General features: G+C 41.4%; 1 protein-coding gene across 5 annotated transcripts in view; it reads left to right on the top strand.

Annotated features, from left to right (window-relative positions):
• The first annotated feature begins 15,175 nt into the window (after positions 1-15,175).
• The window catches only part of LOC108087044 (single-minded homolog 2), a 34,879-nt gene continuing 23,428 nt past the window's right edge, over positions 15,176-26,626 (top strand). For 2 of the 5 annotated variants that reach the window (XM_017184220.2, XM_043209135.1), the window contains exons 1-2: positions 15,176-15,445; positions 16,921-17,429. In XM_017184220.2, coding sequence (XP_017039709.1) covers positions 17,374-17,429 — 56 coding nt within the window. In that variant the 5' untranslated portion in view covers positions 15,176-15,445; positions 16,921-17,373. Of the gene's footprint in view, positions 15,581-16,920; positions 17,430-26,626 lie in introns of all 5 variants that reach the window. The other 3 variants (XM_017184222.2, XM_017184223.2, XM_017184221.2) reach the window with 3 other exon arrangements.

The following is a 26,626-nucleotide window of genomic DNA, read 5'->3' as shown; positions in this document are numbered from 1 at the left end:
CGCATTTCCATTTTTAAAATCTCGATCCTTAAATGACTAAGTTGTAAAAATCACAAGAAAGAAAGAAATCATGATACAGAACGTCACATATGTGTATATATGTTTTGAGTCGGAATTGCCGAATCGGTGGGTCCTGAGACCCTGGACACCCTTTTACCTCGACTACTGGTAGGCACTCTCCCTATCTGCAAGCATTTGAAATGCTTTATTTGCATTTTGATGCGACGAGAGGCTCGAACAAGGACAACCGAGGAGGTTGAGGAGTTCGGGGTGAGGGGGGATTTGGGGATTGGGGGATGGGAGACAGAAGTGCATTTTTGCACGCAATCCTTGCACCTACTGCAACTGCTGACTGACCTGACGTCACTTGGCGGCAGCGGACAATTTATGCGCCTCTGCGGGCTGCCTTTGCCTTTTGGCTCGAACCCCCCTGAACCCCTTCGGATCCCCCTCTGCCATGCCCCCTTTGCAGCCCTGTCAGTCAGTTATCGATATGTCTGGCAAGCGAGTTGGCCTGCTGGTTTCCCATGTGCGTGTCATCAAGTTGGTCTAAAGTGACAGTCGCGATTTAATGGCGCGGAGTCGGTCAGCGAAGGCGTTCCCGGCAGACCCACCTTCCCCTCTCCGTCGCCCCCTTTGGTTTGCCAGCCCCAACGATCTGAAATGGGCAGTGTACATATACCGAGTGAATAATCAATCGATTTCAGTTCAATTAGCACCTTTTAGTGTGCAAAATAGCGCGAACCCAAACCCTCGGTGCTGCCCACTCGAAAGTTCCTGCGATTGCGACTCCTGTTCGCTGTCAATTTCGCTGTCGGCGATTGTCAAAAGTTAAGTGCTCCCCGTCCAGTCGCCAATCCAATCCGCCACTCGACTCAATGTCAGAGCTTTATAAACACATAACTGCAAATTATTTTTGCCATTGTAAGGCTGTTTTATTTTTTTCTGTTTTATTTTTGTTTTTCTGTGTTTGATAGCGCCGCGCACAACCTTCACATAGAAAATCTCTCAACAAGAAAATTACAGACAACCGGCGCAAAGTTATATAAGAATGTATAGGCGGAGGGGGGGAAGGGGAAAAAGTGGGCAGTGCGAGTTATTTTCTATCTTTATAAAAGGGTCTCTGGGGCTCTGTCTCTTTCTAAGTAGGGGATTAACTTGGTTCTGGTCAATTTCGGCAAGGGAAAAGGCAACAAAACGAAACGAAGCGAAATAAAAATTGAAAATTATGATTGGTTTGAAGTCGGAATTTCTGTGTAATTATCCACACCGAAAATTGAGGTCCTATTGGGGTTTTTGGAATAGGATCTGGCTGTCAATGGTTTGCGGTTTCCGCTGTCGAAGCCAAAATGAGGGAGAATAAGTCAGCTGCCCTGTCACTCAAACTGAGCTCATTAATTCCTATAATTCGCCGCCGAAACTTAGACAAGTTCCCCATCGAAATCCCCGTCTTGTGGCGCCAGTGGCCACTGAAAGCCTTATCAGCGAGTTATTAATAAACATTAAAGCCGCGATGGCTGCCGTTTAATTATTAATTATGCTATTTACATAACTTATTTAAGAGCGTTGGTGGCAACATGTTCATGCCCAGTTTTCATTAGTGCCTCTTGCTGCCATCTCCTGCTGTCCACTTGATTCTGTCTCAGGCGGCAGACAAATTTTATTAGCTACTTTTTGACTGACTGACTCAGGTGGCAACTGAGCAGAAAACCGGATTTAATAAGCCCGGTTTAGTTGACGAACAGTGGGTAGGTCTCAAATGTCTGGGAAAAAAGTAATCCATCTCGTGATGTGTTTAAAATGGTGTAGAACTAATGACTATATTTTATTATGTGACTAAAACTTTTGTTTGTTTTGCTTCTCATGCTGAAACTCTTGTTTACATTATTTTAAACTAATAACATTATATTATTATGTTTTAAAACCGGTTTTAGCTTCAGTGTTAAACTCTTCATAAATACGACTTCGTTTCGGTTTAAAATGTCTGCATGTTCTTTTACTATCCAATTCAAATATAGATGAATGCAAAGTATTTCGATATATTTAACATACTTTTATTCTAGCCACTTATCCCAGCCTCTAACTATTAATTGGAGCAGAGCCATTGGCTAATTAAGGCTTCTGTTGGGTAAGATTTGCCAAGTCGGGCGTCGGCTAATTGCAATTAATTATTATTGCCGTAATCCATCATACATACTCAGAGACGTTTTCGAGTGTTGGTTTTGGGTTTAGACCGACTTGGAATCATCGTCATCGTCTGCATGGCGACGGCGGCTTCTTTTTGGCAACGAGAAGTAATGGAAGTGGAAAACTTTGGAGGGCCAAACACGCGAATGTCGTATAAGCAATTCTTTTTCCCTTAATTTGTTCTTGGGCTGGTTGTTTATATAATGCAAAATGCAAATTAGACCAACGAACGAGCGACAGCTGAAGAAGAAGAAACGCCATATAATTCGCGCAAAGTCAAATTGGATTAGGGAATTGCATCATGAAAATACTTAGCACGGTAAGATAAGAAGTGACCTGGAAACTTAATGTTGGCTACAGCTAGAACCAGTTTTGTATTTTAGATATATTTTACGAGTCATTTAAGTATTTCCTAATAAAAAAAGAAAATGAGGTACGTGCTTGTAAAGATGTTTAATACGCTTTAAGCCTTTCTTTTTTATTCGACAAGGTGCCTATAAATTTTAATTTAAATTATATAGCAAAATGTAATATTCAAATAATCCTAATAGTAATAAGTTTTTGATATTTTACTTTTATTATAACAATTCGAAACTTGTTATTTTATTAATCTTTAACTATGCAATGGGAACATTTACAGTTCTATTTTGAATATTTTTTATTGATGCATTCTCAATGAAATGTGTGATTTTTATATACAAGCTTAACCTATTTTTTTCCTTAAGGGGAGGGTAAGGTTTTAAAAATTTTTTTTTAATATTTTTTTTTTTATTTTTTTTCTGAATGATTAATATGTCGAGAACATTGTGTAAAAATTTTGAGTCAATTAAAGTCAAACTAACGGAGTTACAGCGTTTTAAACAACCGTATTTGGGCGTATTTTCACGTATAAAAATACTTTGAATCGATTTTGCCGAACACGCTATTTTCAAAGTCGGTGCCCCTAATAACTTCAAAACTACTGCACCGATCCTTTTGAAATTTTAAATACTATTTCTGTACATATTTTACGAGGTAACGCTGTCGAGTTTTTTTTTTTTTTTGTTCATAATTTTGATTTTGCAATGAAAAATTAACCGATTTTTTCCCAAAAAATTGTGTTTTTCACTTCAAAATCTTCAAAAAAATTAAAAAATTGCAATTTTCAAAAAAACTTTACAGCGTTACCTGGGGCGAACTATTATCTAACGAATGAATTTTCATTTTTTGATTTCGGATGATCCAGCACCGAGTTATGAGGGGCACCGCAATTCAACTTTTTTTGGCGACACGTCCGGACAATTGCTACCATTGCCACATTTTTTAATATTTTTTTGTAAAAATTTGGTAAAACATTCTTCTAATGTCATACCTTAATATACCGTTGGTTGAATAAATAAATTTTAACTATGTCGTCAGGAAAAAAATCTCAAAAACATGGCTTTTTTCGCATGATTTGACCTTACCCTCCCCTTAAGTAAAAAGTTTAAGCTGCATAACTAAAACACAATTTTCGCCACCGATCAATATTCCCACGCCGTATTTAACTATGCGTGTCTTTACTGAAGAAGTTTTTGTAAACTTGTTAAAAGTACGGGCTCCAAATGAAATGTTATTTAATGTTATGACGTGTACTTACGTCCAAAAAGAGAAGCAAAAAACGAAAAACGCACCGAACACGGCTGATGATGAAGATTAACAATTGTGTGCGACAATTGTCAACTTTAATTATTTACTAATTGTGTCTGAATTATGAAGAACTGTGGCGGCCGCTTAATTGTCGGGTAATTAAACAGCAACAACAAATTGTTGGCTTCACTTTTTTCCTTTTTTTGGGGAAAAAAGTCGAATGTTACATGGGTTCGAAGGGAAAAACGAGGCTCCGCCCACAAAGTCGTTGTTTTTATGAGTGTAAGCGAGTGAGTGAGAGCGTCGCAACTTGGGGAACAACATGGCGTGGTTCCAGTTCCCATTTTGTTCCAAGCACTGGAAGTTGAGTGAAACTCGCTCACTCAGGCGAGTTGAGTGGACCAAAACAATTTGACTTCAACGCCTCGGAAAGTGCAGACATCACAGAAGAATGGAACAAAGGCAACAACTGCAATTGCACATCAACAGCAGCGAATAAAAGTACCTGTGCTGTTGCCCAGTTATTAATTATTCTAGTTTGCACAACTGCAACCTGCACTCACTGCTCCCCCACAAATGCACTTTGAGTGTAAACACATTTAGCCACGTGAAAGGGGGATCCAGAACATTGGGAATAAAGGGCCAGAAAGCCCTGCATCTTGATAAGGAAATGCGACTGCAAACAGTGGGTTCTCGCTGGTTAATGCAGCGCAAATTGCCCGTGTTACCTGGACAAAAATGCATACAAAAAAGCAAGGGGAATTGAAAAAAATGGCATGCCAGGATTTTTAAACCAACATTTTTTATGAAACAATTAAACTCGATTTAAAAAAGTTTTTTATTCCAAGTTTTATTGCATTGAAATAATTTTTGAGATTGGATACTAAGCTCTTAAAAAGGTCCAACCCTTAAAAAGGAATATTAAAATTAGGAGTAGAGCTAAAAAAAGTAGAGCTAAAATGCTCCCTCGGGAAATATATCTTTGAAAAATGTTTATTATATGTTTCTTTTTTTAAACAACGTACTTATAGATATGTACATACTTTGAATTCTCTTATAAAACATTTACCATAATTTTTTATGTTTACTAAAATTCTCAATAAAACCGTTTATGAAACGTAATTGTGAGGGTGGAATATTAATACATACATACAGAAGTGGCGTTCTGTTTTTTATTTAGTAATTCCGAGTGTTTGTCAGGTTGAAGAACTATTAAAAGGCTTGGAATTTGTTCTTTCTTCAGCTTAGACAACCAATATTTCATTTTAATTAATTTAATTTGTTTACGACTATTGGTCAACAGAGGCAAGTGTTTTATGGAGCAATTCGAAATTTGCGTGCTAGTTTTGGTAATAGTTTAGTTAATGGCTTTATTGATTTGGCTAAGAGTTGGGGAGAAACCTAAAAAACATAAGAGAGGGTTGTTTCATTACCTCCACTATATTTATGAACACAGTTTTCCTTTTCTTTTTCGATAACGTTAAAATGCATGTAGAATAAACTTATTTTAAATGAACATGAATTTTGCATTTGCATATTTAATGAGAAGCCTTTAATATGATTATCAAACTTCGTTTCGTTCTTTAACTCGACAATACTATTAAAGTGTAATTAAGGATATGCACTACATAAAATATTTTTATAATATTTTTATAGAAGGACCCACCTGAAGTTTGGGGCGCACCTTATCTTGCTAACACTCCACAACCACTAAATAATTTTCGTATAAAAATGCGCAAAAAGAAGACGAAGGAGGAAAAAATTTAAAATAAAGTCATAATTTCTGAAATGATTTATGAATTGCGGCGAGGAGGGAACAGCCGGCAGACAGGTGCGAAGGGGGGTTGGGGGGAGTTGGGGGGACCCAACGGGGTCTCTCTCCATTATTACACATTTTATTTAATTTCTTTTCGCTGTTTGCTCTTATTGCAACGCTTTTTAAATTAATTTCTTTGCTGAATTGCATTTTTAGCCCCAGTTCGGCTTGGGTTTAATTCGCATTTCTCAGCAACGGGCGGCGGGGTGGGTGTGTGAAAGGGGGGTGCCGGGGGATTTGAGATCGGCATTAGCATAAACCAACACGCATGCCGTCTGCTGTCTGCCCGAGGGCAAAACTAAAAGGGGAGAAAGGTGCAGGAACTCCTTCGCGGAGCTTGTTAAATTTCGACATGGTCTCTTATGATTAGCTGAATTATGCTTTTCAAATTTGCATTGCGATAAGATCGAGCTTAGCGCCTAGCCAGCTCCGATGCCTCCGACGCGGCATTATCATTTGAATGGGGTATGCATAAAGCAGCTTGTGAGAGGGTGAACGGCAGCGTAAGCTTGATAATCAACCCATTAAGCTGTCTAAACCGCTCCGACTAATTGTAGACTGCAGGGTTTCTTGGCCCTTTTTGAACACCCAACCCCCGTTCATTCATTTTTTAAGAAACCCACAGTTTGATAGTGAAAACATGATCCTAATCTATGTTGAATTTTTAAACCGTTGTAGAGGTTGAACACTGAAATGGTATAATTTGACTAATGAATGATTATTAAAGAACAATTAATTCAATAAATTTTTTTTAAATAAAAGAAATTCAGACGTGGAAGTACAAGTCCATTGAATAGACTTTCAAAAATAAAAATGTACAAGGTATGACATTTCCCCATTTTATTATTTTCCTCCCGCATTTTGCTTAACTAATGTTTAAATTGCATTTGTATGCAAAAATGTTCAATGAAATAAATTTAATAACTTGTACAGCAATGTTTATACAATTTTGTATTTAAATTCGCAATAAATCACATCAATCAATGCCACTCGCTTAATTCTTTAGACTTAACATTGCAGCGTGAATATCTTTGAGGGAAAATCAGATCGAGTGGGCAACTGGTCGCGGCTTATCGGGGAATCATTTTCTTGGCCTGGCAATTACAAATGCAAAACAATTTCTTTTGCCGACTGACCACCGCTGGCACTAGCTTCTCGACCATTTTCCCCTCCGGCTCGAGTGGCAATTAAGCGAGTTAAAAATACTTATTTCTTTTGGCTTTCAACAGTAATGAGATGACCAGAGAAGGAGGAGGGAGAAGGGGGGCGTAGTACGCCCCTGCTTGCATGCTGAAATTTGCATTTTAAGTTGTGTTTAAATATAATTTTTTCCTCTGTTTCTTGGCGCAATTATTTATTGCTGAAAGTGCAACTAGGCGTATGCTTAACTTTGTTGATAATTGGAGTGAGAATAAATTTATAATTTATAATTCATATGTTGTGTTTTTTGTTGCTGCCTCCCGCAATTTGGAGTGCACAAAACATGAACGCTAATTAATGTGATTTTTAAGCGTTGAAAAATTGCAGTCATTTGTATGTACTTTTCTCTCTCCACCGCTTTTTATTTTTTTTTTATGTGATTTTCGTTTTTTTTCCCTAAACGGTTTTCTTTGACCGATTGTGGGCGCCAAAAAGGCGTGACAGACGTTGGCCGCCAGACCCCATGATTAGGGGCATTCAAATCGCCGGCTAATGGCCATCATCAACCCAGCCAGCCAGCCAGCCAACCACCCAACAACCCAGCAAACCCCCTTTCGACTTTCAGTCCACCCTCCGACCATTTTGGAATCGCTCGCAATTTGCCATTTGTCAGCTATTTTGCATTTGAGCCAACCCCGTTTGGACGTAAATCACGTGTGCAAAACCCCCCACCGCTGTCACTCACAAATGACAACGTGTGTGGGCGTCGAATATATCGGTTACTTCGCACCCAGCCAAGTCAAGCCAAGCCAAGCCAAGTCAAGTTAAACCGAACCAAACTGACACGATCCGATCCAAAACTGAAACCATGTAGTGGCTGACAAACCGCAAACCTGCAACTCAAAATTCAATGCTCGGGGACAACTTGCTAATCGGTTAAATTAGCCGTAAAAGAATGCACCAGGCATCGGGTTACGTACTCCCTCGCAACGTGAGAACCTCGGCCACTGTCAGGTGAAGTCCACTTGCGGCAAGCTGGGGCCCTCGCCCCTGACTTCTGCTAGACGTGTGCCACGGCCTCAAATCGAAAAAACCCAACAAGACAGGGGCGTAGTTTGCCTTGAGGATAAATCCTTTCCATGGTAGCAAGTTACCTAATAAGGCTACTGATAAAAATGTATTGAAAAATAAATATGTATAATAATCAAAAACATTAAATTATAGGATTCTAAATCTTTACCTAAATATAGATAAAGTAAGCTCTGTATTTAAGACCCAATTAAAATACATCAATGGTTTTAAGTACAAATGACACTCGAACACTTCTTAGTCGATCATCAATGTTGATAAACTAAATTAATGATTCTTCTTCTTTTAACCATATGCCATTTGTATTGGTATATATTATATATAAAATTATAATCTTTTAGTAAAAGGTGTATCACTATTAAAGAAGTCACCTTATCGAAGTTATTATACATTCCTTCGCGACTTAACTCTTGTTGATATAATCAGCTTATTAAGGGGCTAATCAATCAAAGAAGCACACCGATGGATCAGCGGCAGATTCCACCTTTACAGACCGCCTATCTTTCGATCGGTAGCTGCCCCCGATGAGACTACGCACCTGCAGTCGCGGCGAAAACAGGGGCTGCACTCGCTCGATTCGAGGGGGGTGGAGAAGCAATAGCAATACCAATATCAATGCCATTACCCATACCAGCGCGATATCAATGGCAATATCAATGTCAACAGGTTTCTGCTCGGCGAAGGGGAGCGCCTCTTCCCGAGGATCTCGGCGATGCGATGTGGAGCGTTCCCGATACGATCTCGAGTTTCGCGCGACGCAGCCGCGACGACGATCTGCCGCCGGCGGAGCTCCACTCACACTCCCAATATTCTGGGATCCAATGGGATGGGGATGGGAATTGGGATGGGTATTGGGTATTGGGATCGAACCAAATCGAATCGCATCGCGACGAGCCAAATCGAATGGGCTGGGTCGGTTCATGAGATGCCGGGATCCTTTGGCGACTTAATCATTGTTATTTAAAGCCATTAGCCACAACGCTTTGGCTGCTGGTGTTTTCCGTCAGCGGCAATTTTGATGACATTTCGGCGGCGTCCTCCTAAAACAGATTACACAACCGGGGTTATCATTAAGAGCAGTTTATTGAATACGTATTTTCTTTTCTTTCTTTTTTTTTTTGGCCTGATTAATGGTTGCTGTTAAGGGGCGACAGGTGGCCAAAGGGCCACGATCGATTGGGGCAGCGGATTGGGGAACAGGAAGCGGGATACTTAGGCCCAATAAACGTCGCCCCGAAACGCATCGAATAAATTCTCAATTATCGCCCACGCCTCGACTCTGGACTCTCGACTTGTTCTTTCCTGGCCGAGGCAATTTGTTTTGGCCCAGCTTGGGCATTAATAAAAACAAAACGTGTAGCCTTTGTGGCTATTTAGACATCACAGCTCGCACTGCACCGAAAGAAAAGCCCCTCAACTGTGCAGATCTTGGGTGAAGACTTGTCGAGATACTTCTCTCAGTGTTTGCAGAGCCAGCGATTGAATCGTTTAGAGCCTTAAATACTTCCATAATATAGAGCTACAATATCATTTTGTGGCCCTGCGGCTGCTGCCATTGATCAGGATGCAGGGAAGCAGGGATGCGGGCTAGTGGGGATTGGCGGAGGATAAATATGTTGGCTACACAATCCAGAGCCAGGAAAATGCGGAAACGTGCCAGGCGATTCACATCGCACTCTTTGGGCTCTGGGTTTTTAGTGTTTGCTTCGAATTGAATAGGGGATTTCTTGGTCTACCCTGGACTCTTTTAAGCAAAAGGGGATATTAATGAGAGTATAGAAAAGAAAGAAATTTTTCCAGCGCAAATACCAGAAATCTCTGTAATACTATATGTTGAATACTATATTATTATAATCAACTTTTTATAAATGTTTCGGAAGCGTTCTTAGCTTCATTCATGGAACTTTTACAAGTAAATGCTCCAAACGAGCAATCTTTATGCAGGTATAATTTATGTGGATTAAAGACAGGTATAAGTTCTTATTGGCAGATAAGGCTTTGGACAATTTACTTCTATAAAGATTTACATTTTCTTGTATTTAGTTTTAATAAATATCATACAATAAATATTTTTTTGTTAGCTGTGTCCGATTGCTGGCTATTTAGAAGTCGATACCGATTTTCGGTGGCTTTCATTGGGCTGTGCACTTTTGTTGAACAAATCCATCAAGGAGCAGGCAGCGCCATCTAGTGTTTGGATTAGCCTTGGGGCGGTCTGGGGCATTAGAATCGAGCTGAGCTCCACTCTCCCCCTCCCCTTCCTTTCTCCCGTCTGTTTGAGGCTTGTGTAAACACCCACTAAACTGCTCGAGTCGCAGTCTCCAATGGTTCATAAATCATCGCGATAACAAATTACCGCTGCTGGATGCTGGAAAGGGAGGGGAACCGGGGGAGCGGGGTGGGGAAGCGTTCGAAAAGCAGCATGGAAGTTACAAAAGATCAATCTTATTTGCGCCCCGAAAATAGCCAAAGTTGAGGCTGCTTATTTTCCAGCTTGCCTCAAAAGAGGCGCTTCGCAGCGCGCAGCTCTCGAGTTTGGAGTTTCGAGTTCCAAAGAGTCGAGTCCGGTCGATTAATTTGGCTTGTTCGGCCTGCGAACATCTCTCTTTCTTTTTGGCTGCATTATTATTATTATTGTTATTGCACTGGCCAACTCCCCCCAAACTCCGTCCTAGCCCTCCCCTGGTTTTCCCGCCCGATTGGGCCTGCTCCTCCAGCTAAACAAACTTACAATTTAGATTGAATTTATTTGAGCGCATTGCCTAGACGAGGAGCAGCCAGCCGGGCCAGCTCGGCCAGCCCATTGAGATCTTCATTTGCTGATCTTTCTGGGAACATCTCGGCGGCGTTGACCCCAAAGGCAGCTCCCCAGCCCCAACCCCCAGCCAAAGTCGAAGTAGAAGTCGCAGATCCAGTCAAAGCCCGCCAGTTCGGACGGTACTTGCGTATCTGGCACTGACCAGGCTAACAGGCGATGCCTTTCGCTTCGCTTAGCTTCACTTCACTTTGCTTTGCTTTGCTTTGCTGGGTTTGCTTGGTTTGCTGTGCGTTCCTGCTTTTTGAACTCTATTAAACTCAACGGATTTATTAATTTTGCTGCCGATTAACTGTTTCAGATACCGCTTGACCATTCCACAATATTGTGGCCCTGGCTCGCAACCGAACCTCAGCCGAACTGAACTGAAGTGAACTGGCTCTTCAGACGCGACTCGTCTCGTATCCGTTAGCTGGATCGGTTCATAAATCAAATTTGGTCTGGGCTCTTGTGGCATTCGCAGGGGAAATCGCAAGCGGGCAATCGGAAAAGCCTTAAAATGCCGACAAAGATTGACATTCACATAATTAGACAGTCTGGATAGGAAGCGAGCGAATCTATGGGTCAATAGATTTGGCATTAGTCAAAGCTTTAAATATATGATATGGCAATGGCCATCTAGCAACAATGTAGAGTCCATGATACCAACATCAAGCTACAAAAGTTGAGATATATTGTATTTTGTTATATATTAAGCAGAACATTTTTACATTGTACAGATAAATGTAAAACAAAACAAACAGCAATACGGAATCTTTATTTATAAAGAACATTTCGAATAGAAAAATTGTATGTAATTACAAGTGTGTATATCAAAAATCCCTTCATATGCATTAAATGTTTTTAAAGATTTTATTGATAAATTAAGCACAAAGTTTTGAGTCAAAACTATAAGAATAACAACATCGATTTCATGTGTATTTAATATCTTTGATAAACAAGCTGTTTGGACTTCATTTGTTAGTCGAACTTAAAACAAGAATACAAGTTGAATAATCATAGGATTATTTGCTATTTCAATCCTGTTCCTTAAGTATAGTGTCCTCCGCTCAATCAAATTGTGTTCATTATACTCTTTCTAAATCGGGGTGTGGGAGGAAACCCAATCTGAAATATGTCAGCAATGCAAGGGCACCGAGGAGTGGGCGGTGGGCGATGGGTGGTGGTTAGAGGCAGGGAGGTGGGCACTTTGTCCGTTTGGGTTGGTCGCCCTTCCCGAAGCGGTGCAGTGGTGGTGGTGCTGCGGTGTGGAGTTAGTGGTGGTTAAGGTGGTGCTGCGGTGGTGGCGGCGTTGTCCACTTATCTCGCGCAATTGATCGCGGGTTGTTATAGCCGCTGCTGCTGCTGGCGGCCATTGTTTGCATTTTTCAGCTTGTTTTTTGTTGTTGTTGTTTCGTGCACTGTGTTCTGTCTAAAATGACATTTTTGTCCGGCTGTCCCCTTGGCTGTTGTTGTAGTTGTTGTTGCTGGTCGTTGTTTGTCATGCTCATTGTATGTACGAGTGTTTTTAGCCTGGACAAAGGCAGCCATTTTTGGGCTGCCACAAACGGCAATTATAATTGCGACTACTTATCAGGCGGTCGGTGGGCGGAGAAGAGGAGAAGTGGGTTGGTATGGGAGAATTGGTTGGTCAGTTGCATTTTTCCAAAAGGTAAACATTGTTTTATAGCCCGTTTGCGCTGATTGTTTAAGCGAAAATATGAGTGCATCTGGTACAAAAATACCCTGTAAAAAATTGCATGTTTATCCACTATTGTTGGCCTTAAAAGAGAACAAAAGCTTAAACATTAATTTTATAAATGTTAAAACCCATACCTATACCTACCTACATACACCCAAAATATTGGTTAATATAAAATATTGGTTGTTAAACAATATAAAATAACAACGGCCAAAGGCTCTCCTTTAGAATTTCTCAACTTTCTTAAATTTAAATAAAATCTCTTACATATTCGTTGCCATAAATCCTAAGTGCCTCATTTTCATATACCTGTTCACAGTCTGATAAACTTCCCTCAGCCATTAAATAGGGTATGCACAGATTGCACTTTGTTTACATTTATTCTTTATGGCTTTGCCTTGTTTTAAGCTCACCGCTGTTGTTTATGTACATAGAATAATTATATTTAATTGGCGCCGCCAATGGATCGGAGTAAACATTATGGGGAAATGCATTACGGTCTTCCCTTCATTCTGCGGAATTTCATATGACCCTTTGCCTGGTTAGCAGCAAACAGCCACAAAAAACATTTGTTTCTGTTCTGTGTTTTTTTTTTAATCGCTTTGCGGCTTTTTGTGCCCCGCTAATGTTGGCAGTCCGATATCGGGGAGGGTTATCCCCTACTTAATTGGCAAATTATATAGATCTATATAGAGTGCTTGTCTAGATGTGATCAGCAGTGACATTGATGTGACCAGGCAGCTGCTGACCAAAGCCAACGAGCAAAAAAAAAACGAGTTAATAAGAAACTTGTTACGAAATTAGGCAAGCCGAGGGAAGATTGGGGAGTGTGGGGCAGGAGTGGCAAGTCGCATTAAGGCTCGAGGCGATTACTTACGCAAAACACATGCATAAGTCCTCATCAGGCGAGCGACGTCATCGCGAAATTGATGTGCGAGCAGTCAACAACAAACACCAGCTATAAAATAATTACCAAAAACAGTAGTAGCTGGATAACAAATATTTTTAAATTTATCAAAAAAAGTATAAAAGAAGTGATGTAAAAAGATACAAATTTATAAAGTGAAGATTGTTTAAAACATACCTTTCTTTCTCTTTTTTTTTTGTTATTTTACAAAGAGTTCTCAAGGCTCTGTAATTCGCACATATTAATTTAAGAAATTCAGACCTATTTATAAACCTTTCTTTAAAGCTTTTCGATACATTTAGTTTAGCGATCGTTTACTGTACTTCAAAGCGATAAGGACGACAAGAAGAGGCAGAGCAGCGAGCAGAATAATAAGGAGGCGCGGTGGGCAAAAGCACCTGCACTGCGCACATCTCTGGCGAAGTCGAAGCGTAAATTGATAAGCTGCAAGCTGGGAAGGGGCAAAGCTGAGAAAAGTGGTAGCAAAGCAAACTGGTTGCAAGCCCTTCTTTACTTACCAACACTCCACTCCACTCCACTTCACTGGACTCTCTTATTAGTGCCAGCGATTGACATGCGCTGCCTTCTGTTTTGCCCACTCTGTGCGATGCCTCTTCTTATGATCCTGCTGTTGTCTTTGTTGTCCTTAGTCTGCTCAGCAGGATTTGGGTGAGACGGAAGACTGCAAGAGTCTTCTGGCTAGATAAACATTTGGCTCTTCTGCCTTCCGACTCCGCATTGAATAGTTGCACGCAATGCAATTGACAGTGCCAGCCATTCCGTCCATGGCTGACGTCACAATAAGAGAAAGAATACCTTTTCGAAAGTGAAGGCGCACTACAGTGATAATTCAGTTACAGAAACAACTGATTCAGCGCTTTGGTAAGAAATATAGAAATAAATTACGTATACGACGTGTTGAATTAAGTTTGGTTTTTTACATGAAAGTTTATGCTACTACATTATTTTTAATTATTTATCGCCTAGTCCGCGTAAAAATTTTTTATTCTATTTGTAAATGTTTAATAAAGTATCAATAATGTTTATTTGTTTTGGTTATTATTTACAATTTTAAATACAAACTACATATGTAAGTTACTTTTTGGGGCGACTACTGTACCTTTAAGAAGTGCAGGCAACCTGAAGCATCAACATCTGTGACATGCGGTCAAAGGCGGACGCAGCATATGGCCCATGGCTTAGGGGCTTTGTGTATCCAATCGGATTCCTGGCCACGGACATTTTGCCCGTCTAGCCGAGCGAATATGATTTCTGGTTCTGGGCTGCGGTGTGCATTTCGTACGCCTTGTTCTTTTGCGGTTGTCAAGTGGCACATGTGAATAAATCATTCGCGATAAGCGCGAAGTGAGTGCTCATGTTTATGGACTTAATGGCTTTGGTCACACCAAATAAAATTTGCATATCGGGCTAAAACTAAGAAAACCCGGCTCAGATAAGTTGTAAATAGGGGGAGAGAGCGGTTCAAGGAGATGCCATTGAGCGATAGCACTGATAGCTCTTAATTACCGCCTAATTAATTAAGAGATGAGCGATGTGCCCCGAATTTTCACCAGCAGTGAGCTGGAAAGAGTCGGCTCTACTTTGCACCTGTGTGAGTGCGAACACGCCCCCTCACTGGATTGAGCGCAATAAGCGGGTGCGAGTAAGACAGCGGCAGCACTTCCAAGACCGCCTTGGTTGGTTGCTCTCTTCCAGTCACACGTATGGCGACGCCGGAACGACTGGCACTGGAACACCGTTCGCACCATCTCGCTCCAACGCAGAAGCGTCGCTTGGCGATCGCTCGTTGCCAGGACGACTGGAAAGTGGCCAAAACACACCGCTCGCGTTTCACTTCCCAGCGCATTCCGCCAGGACTGGTTTTTTCATTCGTTTCGCAGCGCCCAGCTCAGTTCTTGTTGGAATCTCAAAGCGTTTACTTGGCCGCAGCGCAACAAAGTCGCGTTTGAAAGAGAGCGAACGAGCGAGAGAGAGCTCCCCACCCCCCCGTGTGCGAGCGAGAGAGCACGATGCAGTAGTCTCCTCCGCGTATGTGTTTCGTTTCAAACGTCTGCGTTCCGTCTGTCCCAGTCCGTTTTTTTGGCACTGTTGTTCATTCGCTCATTCACTCGTTTCTGGCGCTCGCGTGCAGTCGCTGCTCCTTCCTAACGGTTGTTTCGCCGTCGCCAGATTACCGCTAAGGTGCGTGCGTATGTGTGTGCGTGAGTGCTCCCCAAAAAAGTGAAACGATAGAGGCTCAAAACAACAAAACAAAAGCGAAACGCAGCACGCGATACCCTGTAAACTGGAGGTTCTAGACAGGAGTTCAAAAACACAGTAGGGAATCACGTGTGCAAGTGCAGACTGCCGGCGGTCATTCACTTCTCTTTTCACTTCCAAACACCTACGCTCCCTCCCACTCATGTGTGTGTGTGTGCGTGCCAGACAAATGTCACTTTGACAACTTGCCTGCTCCTCTGCCTCTGCTGGCGTCTCTGCCGGCGCCAACGTCGGCGTCGATCGTGCCGCAAATGATTTGCGTGCCGTTCTTGCATTAGCGCTTTTGGTTCCGTGCCGATTTTGATTTCCTCTGTTGCATGCGTCGTCATCGCATTCGCCATCGCAAACATCGCCCATTGATAAACCAGAGCCCAGCCACAACAACACCAACACACTAAAAAAGTGCAAGTGAAAAAGCAAAAGTGTTTGCCACGAAAGAACCAAAACAATAACCTGCTAAACTGCAACTGCCCGAATCAAAACAAAAACGCACAAACAACACTTCCATTTTTAAAAGCAATTGAGAAAGGATTGAGGCATTTCCATTACTCATTTAGAAAATGTCCACATTGGGCAGAAATTTTTTCAAACTTTATTAGCCGAATTCATTACTTGGCAACGTAGACAAAATTATTCTAGTCTAAGAAAGACATAGCTAATATCAAAGTTATTTAAAAAGCTTTCGGGAATCAAGCGGATGGCTTACAACATTACCAGGCAAAAGTTGCTGGTTTTTCATAAAGTTTTGCTGTTAGCAATGTCTCTCAAACTACAACCGTTAATATTTTTCAGGCGTTTGTATTGAAAATAATTAAGTAATTTACTTCAAGGATAATTTATTTTTAATAGTATAATACATGCTTTAAAAAGACTGTAATTATAAACGGTTTTGCCTAAAATTGCCGTCGCTTGGTTTCACCAGTATAATTCCAGTAAATTTAATTCAGAATTTAACCGTACAATTATTTAAACCGATACCTGGCATGCTCTTGTTGATCGAAAATAACTTTATTAGCCACCAGTTTACAACCTAGGTAAATGTGTTACTAACTGACAAGGGAGTGTCTTAGATTTTTTAATTAAATGTCAATACCAGTCATGGAATTGTGAATATCTGTCTTTCCTGTCATTAGAAAAAGGCGACGCTTTAGAAAAACAAGCAAAGACAACAAATTTTGTTTCACTTAAAAGCCCATTAATCAAATAATCTAATTAGCCAGACAATATTTAAATTTGAGAAAACCTATTATTTGAAATATCTAATAGACCCAATAAAACAATTGTTTTCACAAAATCGTTCAACCCGCAATCGAATAAATAAAAAATGGCTTTGCCACCACAATTCCCAGCCTTTCTCAATTGCTGAATCACATTTTCGCATTAAATCCCTCACATAGCTCCAGCCAACTGAAACTACAGTGCAATAAAAAAAGGAGCGCGAGAAATGAAATAAAGCAAACAAAATGTAAGCGTGAATGATAATTTAAAATAAATACAAAGAGGAGAAAAACAAAATTTACGCGTGGCTACAACTCCGAAACCGAAAACCCGCAGCAGGATCTCAACGGAACTGATCGCACTCAGCTCCTGGCTGTCTGAGTGTGTGTGTGTGTGTGCGAGTCCGTGTGTGAGAGAGTGTTGTACACCAGAGCAAAGCCAAATCAATAAATAAAAACCAATTACAAAACAAAAAAAAAGAGTTAAGAAACGAAAAAAAACACAGGAAAAGAATTCAACCTGCAGTACGGGAAAAGACGAGCAGAAGGCAGAAGACAACGAAGAATTGATACGAAAAATAATAAGAGTAAAAATCATTCACGACGGCGACCATAACGAACTCCGCCCTAGCAATGAGCCAGCTGGGCACCGTCTACGCCACGAAGCGGAGGCGACGCAACGGCAAGAGGTGAGTTACTAACTGGGTTCCCAGTCGGTTGGCTTTGCGCCCCACAGATTCAGTTCAATCCGCGAGATACAGATACCGAACGATTCAGATATAAATGCGCAGCGGGAGGCGGAATGTTTGGGGAGCAGCGAGTCCGGGTGCTCTGTTATTACTGAAAGATTTCAATCAATGCGCGTGAGTGGCTGCGATTGGCTGCACTTGCCACTTACCCACTTGCCACCTCACAGCCACCTTGGTTAGCTTGGTTAGCTTGTGGCGCCACCCGCTGACGCTCCATCAATCTCCGCAGCTACTGGTCTTGAATCCCCCAGCAATCCAGCATTCGATTATAAATGATCCGATGGCCATTTGTTGACAAATCGCCATCGCCATCGCCATTGACTTTTTTTTTTTTTTTTTGACTTTGGCCCTTGGCCTGGAGAAGCGTCTTTTTGTCCGCCCAAAGTCTCAAATTGATTTGCATTATGCATGTCGGGGCAGGTTACCGTGAAATTACAGTAGCCGAACAGTTTAAGGAGATGATGATGATGATGGTGATGATGATGAGGGGCACGATGACCATGATGATGCACGGTAGCGGTAGCGGCCCCTCCGGCTGTTCGCTGGGGGAGATCGAAATCTTCTCCTCCCAAGGTGCACATAATTTCTGATAATTTTGTGTACTTAGCTGCTGCAGCGGCACAAAGAATAATGTTTTCAATATAAATATATATGAGAACTCACGCATAATCATGGGCAGCGTCGGTAAATATGCACAAAGCGGACGGGGGGGCACTGCATAACTGGCCACGCCCACCCGCCGGGTGCAGACCACCGATCGCTAATGTTACGACCCCCATAATCAAGATTCGCTGATCAGCTCCAGCACCTTTGCCTTGAAAGAAGCCCAAGACTGTGTCGGTTTATCATCGAAATAGCGAGGAATCCGGATCTATTTAGGACAACACACGGTTATTATCCGGTTGGCTTATCAAACTCAAATTATCTAGCGCGAATTGCATGTCCGCTTAGCTAAAGTGCCTCGAATAATCATTAGTAAATCAGAAATGAACAAGATTTTTAGATAGTAAAATTATTAGTAATATTACGATGCTGTTTTCGGTTGACCAATTTGGTTTATAATTTTTGGAGGAATCTAATTATGAATTTGATGGATTTTTTTTACGGATTGTGTCCCAGAAAAGTTTAGCTTTGAAGTTCTCAGAAAATTGTGTTGCTTTCTCTTTAAACTTTTTAAGGCAACTCTTTCAGTTTCCTATTTTTAAAGTCTCCTTCTTGAATTTTTTTTTTCCCCCTCTCTGTTGGAACGTAAAACTTAATAATTTTCGTTATCGACAGGTAGTCTCGTAATTCGCTGTTCTTTCTGGCTTTATAAAGAAAAAAAAACTGAAAGAAAAAAAAAACAATTACGCTTGCAGTTGGCGAAACAGAAAAAATTCCAGGGGCCTTCAAAGTGCCACCCCGTGGACCCTGGCTGTGGGCCTGGCTGAAAAGCTGAAAAGCTGACACCGACTCTGACTCGCTCGACTGACGCAAAATTGTCACCTTGCCTCTCCCTGCTGCAATGCACACCTGCAATTATTCGAGTGGCAGGTCGAGAGCCTCGCAGTTTTTTAGGGTTCTGCGCTGCGCGGGAACCCTCCGATCATAGTTTTTATGTTTTAATGTTTTTAATGAACTGATCAAAATGTGCTCGCTGGCCTTAGCTTATAGCTAGCCCGGCTCTGTTCTTTTTACAACAATTTAATTGAGCTCATAAGTGCCAGGGAACAGCTGCCCTTTGAAATTTGTTCTTTGTCCCTAGAAACTTGCGAATATTACGCATACGACGCATGGACTAAACGTGCATTTGGCAAAGTTCGCGCCTTGCGTGCAAATATATTATTATAAACTTATCTATTCAATTGAACTTGTGCTATGTTCAGCACTAAAAAGCTGATGGCAGGGAATAGCTATTTTGAAAATATTCCAAAAACCAAAACAAAGTCTAAAAGACAACTTAAGAGCTTTAAAGGAAATTTAAGTTTTGAATACAATTGAATATATTGTGTGTTTCTTAGAAAGAAAGTTAACTACACATATTGAATCCACTTTTTGGTTAAAAAAAAGTTAAACTCTTTTCTTGGTATCCATTGCTACTCAAATTGTTCGACCTTAATATTAGTTTTCTTATTTTTTATCTGAATGATCTAGGAATTCGTGGTATTTTACTTTCCTTCCGTTTTCCTTAGCCCCCGAATGCAATCACTTCAGTGCACGGTTTAATTGGAAGCCATTGCATCCGTTTGCGAGAGTTGTTGGCCATTACCACAAGTAGTTAAAGTTCTGTGCTGCCCCTAACCCCAAAAGCTTACCCCCATCTTGGCCCCTCGCTGTTTGGTTCCACTTGTTGGTTGTTATGGATATATCAGTCCTGCTTTTCTTTATTGATTATCAGCTCGTTGTTTATGCTCTCTATGCGAGCTTGTTGTTTTTATTGCAGCTATATATGTGCAGGGGCTTGCGGGGGTATCCATGTTATTGATTGCTGCAGCTGGTATCCTTTACAATGCTCCTTTCAAGCTGCAGTCGTTGTGCAATTGCAATTAGCCGTGTTTTAAGTTGCAATTGTTGGTGCCGCAGTTGTCTGAGCCTTTGAGCACTGGTTTAAAGTTCAAGCGCTCGTATTTTATGTAGTTTGATTGAGTTGCAAAACTTGTTGGTTAAAAGTGGCGGTAACTCCAACTCCTGTTCAGAGCTTAAAGAAAATTTAAAGGGCTTAGATGAAGTCTGCTTTCTGACGGGCAATTTCAAAACACAAAAACATTTTGATTTAGTGATATCTATTTGTGCGATTTACTGAAAGGTTATCCATACCCAAACGACGTTCCCACCTTTAATTACTAATGTAATTTATTAGCAAAAGCTGTTGCATTTGATTTCTAATTATATTTTAAAGTATTTATTCTCACTATAAAATAAATTATTTTGTAGTACCGAACATAGATCGGTTCTGTTATTCATTTCAACCCCTCCACATTCAGTATCTCATTTTCCTTCTGTAGCAAATTAAATTTGTGAAATTTTTGATGAATTACAGTCGGGAGTATATCAATTCTGGTATTCCCACATGCCAGGAGATCGCTCAGTGGAAAACCGCAGCCCACTGCGACATATGTTTTCGCCGGTTCAGTTCGGTTTGGTTCGTTTTGGTCGGAGCACGGCTTTCAGGGTCCCTCTTTCTGGCCATGACCATATGGCCAGGACCTCTTTCTCGTAGCGCACATAAATTTGGAAGCCGGAGCTCAATTTAATGTTGGTCAAATGGACTGACCAGCCGGCGGGCGATGGCCAAGTGGGTGGGGGAGACACCACATGGCCCATTGGTGGTGGGTTGCTCATTAGTTGCGCCTGCGCCTCGCCCTCCTCACAAAAGCCGGTTCACATGGGGTTAAAAGTATCTCGGCTTGAAAGACCGACACTGCCGGGTTATTCTATTTAGTTAATTACAGTCGGATGGGTGGGGGGTGTCGGAGATCGGCAGATATATCTTTATGTGGCTTGAATGACATATGCCGGAGAATATCCTTTCAAACTTAAGTTAAACTTCCTTAAAGTCGACTTTTCTCACTTGGAAAATGTTGTTGCTTTTTTATGGACGATTTTCTATTGGGGACGCCGTGGAAAAATGGCTTTAAATGCTCTTGCTACCGTCTTTGGTTAACCGTTTTTCCACTGCCAGTTCGCTTCAGTTGCTTGCCGGCGATTATCCGCCTGCCAGTGTGTGTGTGTGTATGTGTGTGTATCCAAGTGTCTATATCCATGGCACGAGTATTGCTCTCCCTGTTCCACTCCCACTCGAAGGGGGCCCGGTGTCCGTGTGTTGGTAATTAACACCATTGCGTAATGCAGCGTATCGAAGCCTAAATAGTGCTGCTCCATATGCCAAACTGGGCGGCATTCGACTGGGGGCCCAGAGATTTGGCCAGGAGGAGGAGAAGGGGTATGCCGATATCAGCCATTAAGCAAATACGAGTGTCTCATTCTGCGCGGCTATCTATCTCTGTCTCATTTGGGGCAGCTACTTTGTTGCCACTTATGGGGCATGGGGAATCCGCATCCGTCATTTAGGAAGGTGTCGAAGTGCTTACAGATTTACAAGCTTTTTAGCCAACCTAAACCCGACTTTCTGTCTGGCCAGCGGATCAGGATCTCCAGTCAGTCAGTCAGAGTCAGTTAGGGATCGGTTTAGTGTCAGTGAACTGTCGAGTTAACCCGTAAACGGGCCACCACTAATCCATAAGCCAGTGGAAGCCCGGCTGACCGACCGAGCGACCGACCGACCACCTGCATTTGGCCAACCCCGAGCCTAGCCCAGGTTACTCAGCGAAAGCAAAACAAAAGAGTTCTGAATTAACCCAAAGCGTTCCATTAAAATCCACCACCGAGTGGCAGTAAAAGTTCCAGCAGCACCAGGAATAGGACTAGCAAAAGGACCACGGCCAAAAAGGACGCACTGTTGCCGTCTGCATTTATTTTTATTTTATTTTTTGTGTTGTATTTCTGCTTTTTCGAGTGTGCGCTGAAGTGGAGCGCCCAAAGGGGCTGGCCAGGAGCGGCGGTCGAGGGAGGTCGGGGTTTTGGGCCGGGACTGCAGTTGTCGAGGAGGTGGTATCTGCCCCGGGCAGGTGATACTTTCGGCTGCCTTTTATCCCTTCACGATACCCTGGAGAAAGGGATTGTTTAACTTTGGACAAAAGGCTCTTTACTGCCAAGAATGGGGGCTGAACTGTAACTAAATTGTAACAAAAAACGCTTCCTAATGTGAGTTTTGTTCAGCTGCTAATATGAATTATAGTTTTCTTAAACAATTTAGGTAGTTTGTCAAATAATATCAATACTCAAGTTTAAAGTACTTTGGCTTAATAAAATTTTAATTTTTGAGAAGTGGTTTATTTAGAGGTTTGGAAGTAAACACGGTTCGGTGATTTATTTGTAAAGTTAAATATTATTTTTATGTGTTTATAGTTAAAGATTTAAATATTATGCTCGAGGAAGTTTTTACATAAATTCCTTCTAATTTCGTAGTTAAAGAAAAACTGATTAGGCATTTGACATTTATTTTTAATATTGTAAAGTTAACAAATTGTTTAAGCTTGAATGAAGCAAATAAATACTCTAGCAAATTTAAACAACTTTCGTTTAATTAATTTTAAAATGTTTACAAGAACAGTTACGACCCTTATATCCTTAATTAAGATGCACGCCTTCAGACATGATTAAATTAGTTATATTCGATGCCCAACGAAAAATCGAAATCAGATACAAAAATTTAAATAATTACGGGTCCGTAAAATGATAAATGATTAAGGCCAAAATGCCAAATGCGCATCATTAGCGCACAGTAGCCCCTTTTCCTTTCCTTCTTCTTGGCCCAATCCTGCGCCCCACTAAATCCAAAGGCCGCGCCCACCGCAGAAGGCAGGGTGAAACCCGCCCCCGCCGCCTCCTCCTTCTTCTGCTTCCTTCCCTTCCCTTGCCTTCTTTGCTCCTTCTTCTGTTCCTAATTCGCCCGCTGCCACTCCCACTCCCTTGCCGCCTTCCTCTTTTTGGCGTTCGCAGCTGTCAAAAGGTTTTCAAAGTTGCCTTTGCCCGGCGCTTTGATGTCGCCCCCGAATGACTGTGTGTGTGAGTGTGTGTATCTGTGTGTATTAGCCATCGGTGTATGTGTGTGTGTGTCAGTACCCAGCGGGAAAAAAGATGTGGAAAATATGCTATTTTTCAGTGGTTTCTTCATACAAGCGGAAGGGCAAAAACCTCCTTCACCCCTTACATTTTTGCCATCTCTCCTTTCAAAATACACGGGGGTGACACACAAAAGGAAGGGGTAAAGGAGGTTTCTATGTAAAAATCCACAGGTTTCAGAAACCCACCCTTATTTAGCGGACCAAAATTTTCAACTCCTACCCCTACGCCTGCTAAAAGAAGCAGGATTTCCAGTAGTCTTAAAACCGAAAACCTACTTCTAAAAACCTACTTCTCACTTTCCCGCTGGGTAGTAGCCCTGCAGTTCTGGATGTCCACTGTGGACTTTTGGCAATTAAGCAATCATGTTTGTAGGAAGGGAAAAGGAATATTCCTAAGTGTTCCTTTCTTTCTCACTCTTATAACACGAATCGTTGCTTGCAAACGACGGCGGCCCGACACCAAATTTGTCTTCTATTCTTTCGTTCGGAGAAAAATGAAATTGACCTGCGTCATTCTTTTAAGTAGTGCGTCTACGAATGGTTGTGAAATTATTTCACTTGTGCAACGGGCAGCGGAAATGTTTAAAAATCATGTAAGAGTCGTTAATATTACAAAAACATTATGGTTTTTATTACAAACTTATTTAAATCTTTTTAGGATTCAGCCATACATATGTTCGCTAAATTCGTTTGAAAGGTAAGTTTGCTTTAAATTAAAAAAAAGTAACATATAATATGTAATAATAAAAATATTTTTGTACCATAGATGGACGCAAAACAGCCGATGTCCTGCAAATACTCCACAGAAATGGTGAACAAAATCTTTCGAATTTCATATTATTTATGTACTTATTTCTTATATTACAAAATAAGATATAAGATATATAATAATATATAAGATACAAAATAAAAAAGAAATAAATATATATATATTTTGTTTTTAATATGAATTTGGGGATGACATTTTTAGGCTTGACATAGATGATTTCGCTAGGGACATCCTCGCCAAAGCCATCGATGAAAACTTCGCCTCCACGTCAGCTACGAAAGCAACGATGGCTTATACGAATTTTCTCCATACAAAATTCGTATAAGCCACCGACGACTCGTTCGATGAAACGGACAAAAAGTTCATCGAGAGCGACATGTATCCCGAAAACGGCGGTGCCATATAAAATGTCTCTATGAACTCGCGTCGCTGCGGCTACGGTTGCTACCCCCGCTGTCGTCGGTGCGGCTTCGCACACTTCATCGACGACAAATCAATTTTGGAACTGCAGGGAGATACATTTTTTCCCAAAGCCCACATGGAATGGCTTTGGGGCTCCTTTCAGTGAGAGACCAAAAGAGATTCCGCTGCGCGAATCGCAAAAATGTTTAATCGATAAAATAAATGAGTTGCCTTTGCCACAGTTTAGCTGTTGTTGTTCTTCTTCTTGTTGTTGTTTTTGTTGTTGTTATTGCCTTTCTCGTAGTTTCAGTTCCCCTGGCTGGCACAGTTGACGTTATTCTTGTGCGGAACTTTTGCCGCCCCGTGGAACATCTACAATAAGTATTCGAGCCAAGGAAGGCGAGCTTGACAAGGGTAATCATAAAACTAAAAACGGCCAAACACTCATACACACACACACTGGCCGTTATAGCCGTAGTTTTATGTACTCACTGCAAGAATGTATCTGGCGGATACAAATTGCCTTTACCCTCGGTAGATCATAAACTCGAAATGCCGCAAAACTTCAGCGATGGGAAATATGTCGCTGGTTCTCGTACACACTTGTATATATGTACATATGTATGTACATACATACATAGATCAAACGCGATTGGCGGCCCCTCAAAAGCTATCGATAACATTTATCACTTCATTAAGCGAAACGAAAGCGAACATTCCTCCGCCTCTGTTTGTACAATTAATATGCAAATGAGTCGCGCGGGGCAAGGAAGATGTACTGCTTGTGGCATCTTAATGTGGCATCATCGCATTCGAAATATGCAAATAATGCGTTTAACAACTTAATTCGGTTCACAATCCATTCAAGAACTGTTTCGCCCCTCTGACGATTAGCGCGGGCCGTGAACCTGAGCCTGGGCCTGGGATTCTACCGATTCTGCCGAGATTCCCATTCGCAGACTTCAGATGATACACTTAGAAAAAAAAAACTTAGACAAAGGTCTTAAGAGTGATAATATTCCCTCGAGCTAACAGTCTCAGATTAAGGATCACATTATTGAGTATTTTTCAGTTTAGTGGACTATTTAGGATCACATTATTGAATACGTTACAGTTTTCTGATCCATTTTGCTATAGCGGATCTTTTCGTATGTTGTTAGGAACTTAAAGCTATTTATTATCATACAATTGGTTATCCATCCTTTAATTCAACCAGTTCTTTAATTGCAATAGAAGCTAAAATTTAATTTTAAACTGTATCCTGAAGACCTTATATCTCATATATTACTTAATATCAAAAAGGACCTGAAGGAAACAATAATCAGTTAAAATGTAAAAAGTGTTATGAGCACCTCAACAATATATTCAACAGTCATAAATATGCTTTTCTTAATCAATTTGGAACCTTTTCTTGTTAGGGAGTTTTTCAATATATTGGCAACTGATTTTTTATTGTGTAATCATCTTCTGACTCCAGATCCTCCAACTGCGATCCACTTTTATCCGCTCGCCCCGCCGCCTTGTTATCTTGACAGAGTTGCGCGATCGTTTTGTAGTCGCTTTTGGTTTCAGCTACTGCCTGCGATTCACTTTTCCCGCATTCGGCCGGGTTGACAAAATTAATGAGTTGGCCAAGCTGTGAAGCTCCTCTCGCTCTCTCTCTCTATCTCTCCATCTCTCTCGCTCTTCCTGTTCGCACTCCTCGTTAATTTTAACAGCTTTGGGATGCTGAGCCTTAAAATTTATGCGTGAATTTGGCGCAGATCCATTAAGTGGTCCATAGATTAGGAGGCTCCCTTTGTGACCAGATTTGGCTGGCTGTTTGCGGCTAAGTGACTGGACCAATGTTGCAGCACGGTAGCAGAGTGGCATGTTCCTCGGTTGACAGCTTCCCTAAATGGCGCTTAAATTCGAGCCCCGCTTTGTTTTGACATTTTTATATGCCGAAAATGTAAATTCAATTAATTGTGACATTTTCGAGAAATACCATTCTGATAGTCCGATGTGTTTTTGCATTTTTTATGTTTACCCCTGGAAGTGGATGTGTGGCATCAACAAGTGGGTGTGTGTTGAAGAAGAATAAGAAGAAGAGTATGCAAAATCAAATTAGTTGCAGTAAATGTGAGCCAAGTGATGACCCACAAATCCGCTCGAGTTGTTTAGAGTTTTAGGTTTTGGACACGCTACTTGGCGTTTTATAGGTGCCGAAAGGGTTGCCGGCTTTCGGTGGCAAGGGGGCACATCTATCAGGTGCAATGGCGGCACGCAGCTCTCGGCCAACACGCATAGGCCAAAGTCAA

This window comes from Drosophila ficusphila, unplaced genomic scaffold (genome assembly GCF_018152265.1).
Source record: "Drosophila ficusphila isolate 14025-0441.05 unplaced genomic scaffold, ASM1815226v1 contig_791, whole genome shotgun sequence".
NCBI classification, from domain to species: Eukaryota; Metazoa; Arthropoda; class Insecta; order Diptera; family Drosophilidae; genus Drosophila; species Drosophila ficusphila.
This window is presented reverse-complemented; position numbering and strand designations above follow the sequence as displayed.